Genomic DNA, 10,163 nt, shown 5'->3' on the forward strand with positions numbered 1-10,163 from the left:
CACAACTTTGGGTAGTGCCACGAAACGTCTTAAAGAGAGCGACCTGGTCGTGACTCAACCTAGTAACAACTTCGGTAGATTATAGAATTTGGAAATTCAAATTTAACAGTTTGGAAATCCAAAAACAACAATTTTAATGTAGCAAACCAGATTCATATAATAAAAAATTGATAATGGAAAATTGGTTCTCTGATGTCGCTCTCTGCTAGGGTTTCACCCTCCTCCTAGGGCTTCCTGCACAGGTCTTGTCACCTGCGACATCTGCTTCTGCATCACTGCCTCTCCCGACTATCAGAGGTGACAATCTATCCATAAAAATTACTGAAGCCGTGTACACCAGAGGGTTAGTGCGATGCAAACATCACATTCATGGGAGTCTTTTGTTTGAATAAAGGCGATAAGCCGTATACCGCCAAAGAAGTCACTGACAAGCTTTCGAAACACTGGAAAACAAAAGGACCATGGAATTTTATTTCCCTTGGACGTGGATTTTACGAATTGAAATTTTCTTCTGATGATGATATGCGTAGTTCACTTGCAATGGGGACTGTCAATCTTAAGCCGGGCCTATTGCGGCTCTCCCGTTGGTCCAAGGATCTTAATAACTATTCGCAGTGCCTCACTCATGCGCAGGTCTGATAGAACCTTAATGGAAATTGGTTAGACAATTTGTTAGACAGAACCTTCATGGAAATTGCTGCTGCGATTGGAACCCCGCTCATTATAGACACCGCGACTCAGAAAAGAACCTATGGACATTACGTGAGGGTGTTGGTGGATATTGACGTCTCCCGTCGTCTGTTTTACGAGATTATGGTGGAGAGGGAAGGATATGCTTTCCCTGTTGAGGTGGAGTATGAATGATTGCCAGAGTTTTGTACACACTGCCAAATACTTGGTCATTCGGTCAAGAACTGCCATTGGTTGCATCCGGAACCTAAGGAAAGCGAAAAAGCACACAAGGAGCAGGAAAAAGGGAAACAAGCAATTATTCAACAGAAGCCACAAAAACAGAAATGGCAGCCACGTGATAACCCTTATGGCGTGGGGTCTTCAATAGCTTTTGAACATCTAGTTAACAAGGCTTCGGTGTCTGAAAGTCTAGAACCAGTTGCGACACTTGAGCAGTCTGCCAAACAGCATCCTACGGTTAGTGTTCCCGCTGTCACTCATCCTGAAAATCCTGAAACAGTAAAGGCTCTCGATTCAATCTCTAATGATCAGGTGGATAAGTCTGCATCAGGTTATCATTTAGCACTTGAAAATGTGTTGCCAACGAAATTGTCCGTAATAATGAATTGGAGCACACGACAGTGTTAGAACCGGTGCTGCAGCCTCAAAATAATGAATTGTCTGTAATAATTGAAGCTCACACTCATGATAAGGGAGTTGCGCATGCTGACCCTGTAGGAATGGAAATTTCGGTAACATCTCCTCTCATTAAATCACATCCCCTTGCAACTGTGATTCCGCATCGCTGCCCTATAATTACAAAGGATTTAGAGGTCATTCAAAAGGCACTGGTTGTTGCTAATGTGGCTAAAGAGGACGGTTATACCACAGTTGTTTCTAAGAGTAACATGAAGAAGATTAAAAACTACCAAACCCGCTCCCGGGGTCCGTTACCAACTCCGTCTTTATGAAGATTATTTATTGGAACATTAGAGGTCGACGAAACTAGCGCCTTGTGGATTAAAGGTCAAAATCTCTAATGTAGACGTGATACATGGAAGATTGACGCTGTTTCCTGAAAGTATTGAAGTATTGGGGGTGGATTGCACATCACTGATACTGTCCTGGCAAGGGAAGGTTTAGCTGGTAACTTATGGAATAGAGAAGCTAATAAGGATATTTTCAGGTATTTGTTGAGAAGGCTGAAAAATGAAGTGATATCCCAAGCATGGACAAGAAAAAGTAATTCTGATCATCTCATAACAGAAGGCTGCAGCGAAACAAGTGGACTGGTTGTTTGTTTTGGTGAAATGTTAATAGATTTCGTGCAAAAGCAAGGTGTACTTGGAGAGTTTCTGCCAAAAATTTCTCATGGTATGCAGGTGCTCTCCTCTCATATATTCCGCGAAGGAAATGGTTGCGCGGACAAGCTTGCGTGTCATGGTCACGTCGATACGGACTTGGTTTGGTGGGACATTATGCCCGAGTTTGTTCGGGGGGATTTTTTTAGGGACCGGTCTGGGTTACCTAATTTTCGTTTTCCGTAATTTCTGTTTTCTTTTGAGGGTTTTGGTTTGGTCCCCCTTCTTGTACATATATTTTCCCTTTTTTTTAATAATATTATACGAGTGAGCGACAGAGGATTGGAGTCCCTGAGGTGCCGACCTAGTCGGAATGTTCAGCGGCTCCTTGATGTCTTCCTCACTCTTGATTCAGTAAAAAAAAAAAACCATATTCATATCCAAAAAATATTCAATGAACCAGAAGTGCAATTTCAATTCAAAATTTCAATGATGTGAAGATTCTCAGTGTAGCGTGTCAAATGAACAAGGCATGTAAATAAATTACTTAATCTATTAAAAAGAATAACACAGTCACAATTAATATCAGTAACTATAATAGTTATATAAATAAAAAGATTGTTATAAAACAAGTACAGGCCTGGACGTATCTTTAGCTTGAATAATTGTTTTTGTCACCTTCTTGTGCAATAAGCCAAGGGTTTGAGTGTCACAACATATTTTGTGCCAAGGGTTCAAGCATCAAGAAATTTTGTGCCATAACAAAGTTCGTCTTTATTTTTTAACCACAAATGTAAATTTTAATCTCTCATTGTAGCACATATTTGAAAACTATGAAACTTGCATGTATTTTCCATTGGAGGTCCTGTATTTATTCAACATTCAAAGTATATTAATACATGAAGAAAATTAGTAAAAAATGTGAAATTCAGACTAGCCTATTAGTTGTGGAAAAATTGAAAGCCACATCAATATACTACTACCAAAGCTAATAATGGTATCAATGGTAATACTGTTTAATGGTATATTTCTTCACAATGAAGACTTTACATTTGCTTTGTTTAATCTGTCATCTCAAAAACCTCCTTCATCTCTTGTTTAAGAAATATTTTTAGTTAGAATATTTTTCATGTACTAATTTCATTTATCTAAGAAATATTGTGCATTACCTTTTTCAATGTATTTGTAATAGTTTTGATAAAAAAAATTGTGATAGCTTTTTTATACACATTAATAAATAAATGTTTATTTTTTTCTTCTCTTTTTTGGGAACATGCTTCTCTTATCTTTATTTCATGTGTAATGTTGCACATGTTCAATTATTGGAATGATCACTTTCTTATACCCTACATGTGGTTTTCCACCGCAAAAAACATGTTATTAATTAAATGATATTATAAAAAAATGTTCTAAATATGTTAAAGTTTTCATATAATGGTAACTACTCCACAAAGATTATTAAGCTTTGTCTCATTTTCAACAAGTTTTCCTGAAAGTCTTGTTCATTCCAATTCTCTCAGCTCTGTGATTGCCTTTGACAATGGCAGAAGAGTTGATATTATTGGATGAATGGCTTAGTATGTTTGGTATGAGAGCAAGGATATCATTGGCTGAAAAAGGGATAAAGTATGAATACAAGGAAGAAGATCTTGAAAATAAGAGCCAAATGCTTTTGCAAATGAACCCAATTCACAAGAAGATTCCAGTTCTTATCCATAAGGGAAAACCAATTTCTGAGTCCATAATTATTGTTGAGTATATTGATGAGGTTTGGAAGGATAAGGTCCCATTTCTACCCTCAGATCCTTATGAGAAAGCTCAAGCCAGATTTTGGGCTGATTTTGTCAACAAGAAGGTAAGTTTTGTTAGGTACCAAAGTTCTCTGTGTCCCATTCAATGGCTTAACATATTTTTACCTACCAGTAAATAAATAACAATATCTAATTTCTTACTTGTTAGCAGTAACTTTTGATATTAAGTAATAATACTTGTATCCTTTCCTTCCTAGTGAGATATGAGTATAGGAAACATTCATCAATGGTGGATTTATCATTCATCTTATTGTGATCCATATTATTAAAGACTTGGTTGCATCAATGTGAAAGAGAATATGCTAATTTTTATTCATTTTAATGTGTTAAAAAAAAATGCAGGTTGGTGATGTTGGAGGAAGGATATGGGCTGGAAAGAGAGATGAGATTGAATTGGCAAAGAAGGAGTTGATTGAAGGCTTAAAGGAATTAGAGAATGTGGTTGGAGACCAACCTTATTTTGGTGGTGACACATTTGGGTTTGTTGACATTGCTTTGATCCCTTTCTATAGTTGGTTTTATACTTATGAGAAATTATGCAACTTCAAAGTTGAGGAAGAGTGTGATAAGTTGATTGCTTGGGCAAAGAGATGCAAGCAAAGGGAGAGTGTTTCCACATCTGTTGCTGATGAGAAAGAAGTGTATGATTTTGTTATTAACTATAGGAAGAGGTATGAGTTGGACTGAGAAGACACTTTGAACTCTGAGAAATTGAACTTGTTGGTCTTGTTTTCTTGAAAATGTAAACTGAACAATTTTGCTTTTCCTATTAGTGCTTTGGTCCAATATAGCAAATTTTGCAGGTTTTCAAATAATGATGTGCAAAATTTACACTTGAAAAATTTGGATTTCCTTCCTTTAATTTGTTGCTATGTGGTTCCAATCACCTCCAATCTGCACTCAAATCCTGCATAAACCCTGTGTACAATCACAACATAAAACATAGTACCTGATTTAACTAAGAGGAGGAGTCATATATGTTATATGTATGTATGTAGGAAAGCTATTACAAAAACAATGAAAACTACTTAGAGAACATGAACATGAAACTTTTCCAGACTATTTCTTACATAAACATGAAACTTTTCCAAACTAAACATTTATGTGACATAGAGAACATGTCTTGCTAATGTTGAGCCACTTATTAGTGCAATCCTTGTGAAATACATGAGAGCAAGATTGAGAGACATATAAGAAGCACACAGTCATTGTTGTATTTACCATTGAGGACTGCATAATGCCTCTTCTAGCTACAGCAGACATATTTCACAGGGTTTAAGAGAGTGTTTGATTGAATATATAGATTGATACATTGAGGTGATAAATGAGGAATTTGGCTCCTCTAAAGTGACTGAAGTTTAAAGTAAGAAAATCAAAGGATGTTATTTAAACAACCTCATAATTAGTGTGATAAAAAGACTTAATAATTGCAAGATTATTCCAAATATTTTCCTCCAATGTTGAAATGAGTGAAAAATAGTACCTTCTGTTTCTTTGTTTGATGCAATATATCTTTTTGTTCATCTTCATTCTCAAAACAGCTTGATTCTAACTCATAAATATCCCTACATCTTTTTGCTTGATTTCCCAACTCCAACTCAAACCCTAATTGTTCAACAAAACTAAGATATTCTGAACCATAGATTTGGCAGATCCCACACTCTTTAATCACCACATTCATCTTATCCTCGGTTTCAACAAAGAATTTAAATGAAAGCTTTGGTTTATAAGCACTATAGTCGTCATTGGTTCTACTTTTTCCAGTTGTGTTAAACATGTCAAAACAAAAAATTTCATCATACCAGGTACACATGATCTGAAACCAATCCTGTAGCAAAAGAGCACATACTTGTGTTTCTGATGTTTTCACCACCTTCCATGTAGCATTCACATCCGATTTTCCAATTGCGATTCTTTTCATTTGGTAATGATTGAGGAAGAATGAGGCAGAAAATGAAACCAAATATGTTGGATTGTGGAGAATGTGAGACTGAAAGTTCGATGGTTATCGATACTTTAGTTGACCGATAGTAAAACCAGTCAGGAACTCTACTTCCATGGCAAATAACAGTTGGTGGATGATGATAAGACGACGTCGCCTCTGATTTAAAAAAGAAACAAGGGTCACTCTCACTCCCTTCTATTTTTGCTGATACATCAACATAGGCCGCCTCTTTTAGTCTGACTTGGGCATCTAACATAATACCATTGCGGGAGTATTCATTCAATTCCACACAATTTTTGAAGGAAATGAATACCTTGTGCTCTTGTAGTAGTTCATCAATAGCAGGACAGGTGAAGAAGGTCTCCAAGGACGTGCAGTTGGTGACAACAGTTGTCGAGACAAAGGTATCCTAAAGAACGCAGGCCATCAAATAGAAGATGCAGATTCGATGTGTCAAGTAGCGTGCAATAAGAAAGTACCAGACGGCCAAGAGATTTCAGGCATGAGAACTCATTTGGCAGATTTCGAAGGCGCACACAGCTACTCAGCTCCAAGTTCATAACCTAGGTACTTAACTGATGGAGGCAATTCATTGATATCAGTACATCTTAAATTCCTTGAGACTTGAGCAGCCGTAGAGCTCGAGAATTCTCAGAGAATTTAAAGGGGTATTGCTTAGAAGACTCTTAAGCTTTTTACACCAAACCAGGTTTAAATTGACAAGTTTTTGAAGAGATAAAATAGATGCGTGAACATGACGCAGCCTTACACATCTAGAGAGGTTAACAGTTTGGAGATTCGATGCTATGGAGAAATCTGGAAGCTCTATCAAGTTCTCACAACAGCTGAGGTCCATTTTCTTTAAATTAGTAAGATCCTGTAACAAATCAAAGAAACATCAATCACATATTATACAATGTTTGAATTAAAATTCATATATTTCAAGCTACACACCTGCACTCCTTAACTTATTAGAAAGGGAGACACTACATCTCTCACCCGACCGAGAGTAGAATTTGAGAAATCTTAGGTTGATCATCTTCACCAAGTGCTACCCAGGGTTGGTAAAAATTTCCAAAATGCAAAAGGCTGTTGTTTTTTTCTCGGCGTGTGTGTAAAAACAGTGCTTTACCCATCGATAAAAGATGGTTAGAGTAATAATGTTTTTCACATTTTCTATAAAACACTTGTACTTAAAAAAAAAAAAAACAGAGAGAGATTTCCTACATTTGTTGCTCTATTGTTCCAATCAGCCTCAAACTCAGTATTATATGATATAAAGTTAAAACCTCTGAAGTCTTTTATCTTGACAAAATAACGTAGATATATGCTCACATCATGTCTATAACCCAGAGAATCATTGATACTGGGCATGAAAACTACATGAATGAACAATTTTTTTCATGCTATTCAATTAAATAGTTACTATATGAGAAGTTATAAGCATGCAAGTTGCAACTTTCAGGTTTGGTACAGATCTTTTGTTATCACTATACAATAAAAAAAAAAAAAAAAAAAGGGAACTATGTTATCAAATGTGAAGAAATAAAGGCACTTGTGCATTTTATATCTACAATTGGAGTTCTATTTGCATTTTCGTTCGCATACACGATTTGATATCCTAAATTTTTGGGTCAGCGATGCTTGCTACGCTTAAATATGGTTTGTGTATTGTATGGTAATCAACATAGGCCTACTCAAAATAACCACCAGTTTACAACATACTAGGCAAAAACTACAGAACCTTGACACATTCACATGTTTCTGCTATATTTTAGCAATGTAACCAAATATATGAACATAAGAATCAAAATCTCCTCATTCTCATATGTCACAAATTTCCACCCCTAACATGGCACTAAAACCTTTACATTACAGAAAGATATTTTCTTTTGAAAATGCACTCCTTACACCAAGTTGCTTCCATCTTCATGCTCCTTAACCCATGCTTTAAGCATGCACATTTTGGATTCTCAAACATAATCCAGTACTTCTAAATCCACTTGAAATTTTCTCTGTATCAAAGTTAGAGCAAGCTTTTCATCCAAATCATTTACATTCCAAAGGTACCTCTTGGTATAATGTACACAACATCATTTCAGCATCGGCACAGCACAAAGAGATAGCCAACCAGCCATAGCAGCCAAAGGACGATAACATCAACACTAACACCATTTCAATACATAAATATCCCCTGCAACAAAGACAATAGCAGGGCTCAAGTAAAAATAGTGACACCGGTAGCAGAAAACCAACAAACATTATGATCAGAGTCCCTTTGTACTTCAGCACATCAACATCTGAAAAAGAAGCAAGCAGCAACAAACCATATAAAAAAAATAGCTACAGCATCAAAATAAACCATCAATAGCAACATCAATCTTTTCCATATTCACTCCATCACCTAAAACTTTTCCAGAACGTCAAATATCTAGACAGTAAATTTCTTAACAACATAGAAGTAAACGATCAGCAATTTACCATTGTAAAGACACTAACATAACATGAATGTTGGTACTCTCAAAAATACTTTGAAGAAAATAACATTAAAAGAGTTATTTTACTTTCAGTCTTTGATGTTCACAACAACATACATTGATATAAAGATCAATATTGAAAAGACTACTGAAAACTATCCATGAAAATGTGGATTAAATTCTATAATAGAAGTTTGATAAAGGTCAATTTCTTAGTAGGGTTTTGTAGTCAGTGTGAAAAGTGAAAAAAGAGGCATTCATTCATTCCAATAATTGAAATCGTACACATTGGTCATCAAATTAATACTAAGCAATAACAAATAAACTGATTACTACATTAATATTAAGAATTAATATTGTAACTAAACATTGTTCCTACATAAAGGACATGTTCTTTTGACGAACATCCACTTTTGGATGCAATCTCTGTGAAACACGTGAGAACAGCAATATCGTGGCATCCGAACTGCTGCCGAAGCATCAGACAACTCACAAAGACATATACAACATGTGGATTCTACACTGTCGGATTTCGAAGCATCGGACCGTGTTGTTGGTGGTTCACGTTGTTGAGTTGAGTTCCAATGATCATCAGCATGATTCAATCCGAAGTTTGTATGCACCCGAAGAACTGAAGCATTCAAAACAGCACGAACGTTTGATGGATTGATCCTGGTTCTTCTTGGTCCCAGACGGACATTTGAATTCATTGTTGTTGGTGTTGTTGTAGGTATTACAGAAGAAAGCATGTTGTCGTGGGGTTGAACCGCATAAGAATCAAACACAACAACGTTGTCTACAATCGAATAGGGTACCAAACCACGAACTCTGTTCATTTTGTTTTTTGTTGCTGCAAATTTGGAATTGAGAGAGCGATGATATTGAAACAAAAGAGAAAGTGTTTTGTGTTACACTTAGAATTGATCGGTGATGGGAACTCTCGAACTAGGTATCATGTTAATTGGAATTTGGTTACAACCCCTAAACGCTTTGGGGGGGGGGGGGGGGGGGGGGGGGGGGGTGATGGGAATCATGTTAATTGGAATATGGTTACAACCCCTAAACGCTTTGGTGGCCTAGGTATTCGTGAAGCTAGACTTACCAATTTAGCTCTGCTCGGTAAGTTAGTGTGGAACATGCTTCATAATAAAGATAAATTGTGGGTGAAAGTTCTTTCCCATAAATACATGGGCAACACGTCTTTATGGATGAACAAGAAACATAATAAACCTTCAATCACTTGGCGTGGTATTCAACATGCCATTACAAATTTTGTTGCAGGGTATGGTTTTCGTGTAGGCTCCGGAGACTCATCGATTTGGAATACTGACTGGACACAACTCGGTCCCCTATGTCAATTGGTTCCATTCATTAACATCAGTGATTCATTTATCTGTTTGAAGGATGTGTGGGAGGATGGTAGGTGGAACTTACAAGGTCTTGCTACTATGATACCAACCGATATTGTTCGTTATATTCATCAGCTTCCAGCTCCTAACAACTTGGATGTACGACTTCAAGATGCGTGGACTTGGAGGCATGCAAAGAAAGGTGAATATACTTGCTCGAGTGTGTATCCTTTTATAGAACTAGGGTTTTTTATTATATGACCGTTACTCACTCAATGGCACTTACTTGGATTCTTCTTGGTTTTTTTTTTCTTTTTTTGTGTTAATTTGCTTTCAAATCTTTTTGTGTTAAACCGTTCTCTCTCTCTCTCTCTCTTCGACCAATAATTGATTCATCATAATGTAATTATGGTCCAAGTCTAAACCGCATTTGAATGGTTAAGTTGTTTACCATAAAATAAGTAAAAAGACATGTGTATCTGCGCAAGTTACGCAAAATATTACTCCCTCCATCCCATAATACTTGACACAGTTGACCTTATTACGCATGTCAATGCAGAATTTTGAGCTTAAATATCTTGAATAATATATTAAAAAAATTATGAAAA

At 36.4% G+C, this 10,163-nt stretch overlaps 2 protein-coding genes and 1 pseudogene across 2 annotated transcripts; 2 read left to right on the forward strand and 1 right to left on the reverse strand.

The window, feature by feature from the left end:
• Positions 1 to 369: 369 nt before the first annotated feature.
• Positions 370 to 1,643, forward strand: LOC146898810 (uncharacterized). Its single transcript, XM_085736620.1, has 3 exons — positions 370 to 583; positions 872 to 1,243; positions 1,315 to 1,643. Exons 1-3 carry the CDS (start codon positions 370 to 372, stop codon positions 1,641 to 1,643), a joined length of 915 nt encoding a protein of 304 aa, XP_085592746.1.
• Positions 1,644 to 3,158: 1,515 nt separating this feature from the next.
• LOC146898811 (putative glutathione S-transferase parC) lies at positions 3,159 to 4,859 on the forward strand. Its single transcript, XM_085734293.1, has 2 exons — positions 3,159 to 3,828; positions 4,127 to 4,859. The coding sequence occupies exons 1-2, from the start codon at positions 3,514 to 3,516 to the stop codon at positions 4,469 to 4,471; spliced, it is 660 nt and encodes a 219-aa protein (XP_085590419.1). The 5' UTR covers positions 3,159 to 3,513; the 3' UTR covers positions 4,472 to 4,859.
• A 204-nt stretch (positions 4,860 to 5,063) lies between these two features.
• On the reverse strand, positions 5,064 to 9,042 carry LOC146898812 (disease resistance-like protein DSC1; annotated as a pseudogene).
• Positions 9,043 to 10,163: the final 1,121 nt, after the last annotated feature.

This window comes from Medicago sativa, chromosome 8, assembly GCF_051527215.1.
Source record: "Medicago sativa cultivar Bolivia chromosome 8, Bolivia_mono, whole genome shotgun sequence".
Taxonomy (NCBI): domain Eukaryota; kingdom Viridiplantae; phylum Streptophyta; class Magnoliopsida; order Fabales; family Fabaceae; genus Medicago; species Medicago sativa.

Bases quoted from the DNA above. Each gene is read 5' to 3' on its own strand.
- LOC146898811 (XM_085734293.1), top strand. From the start codon at position 3,514: ATGGCAGAAGAGTTGATATTATTGGATGAATGGCTTAGTATGTTTGGT. The intron at 3,829-4,126 runs GTAAGTTTTGTT...AAAAAAATGCAG, and splicing joins CTGATTTTGTCAACAAGAAG to GTTGGTGATGTTGGAGGAAG.
- LOC146898810 (XM_085736620.1), top strand. From the start codon at position 370: ATGGGAGTCTTTTGTTTGAATAAAGGCGATAAGCCGTATACCGCCAAA. The intron at 584-871 runs GTTGGTCCAAGG...AATGATTGCCAG, and splicing joins GGGCCTATTGCGGCTCTCCC to AGTTTTGTACACACTGCCAA. The intron at 1,244-1,314 runs GTTATCATTTAG...AGCACACGACAG, and splicing joins GGTGGATAAGTCTGCATCAG to TGTTAGAACCGGTGCTGCAG.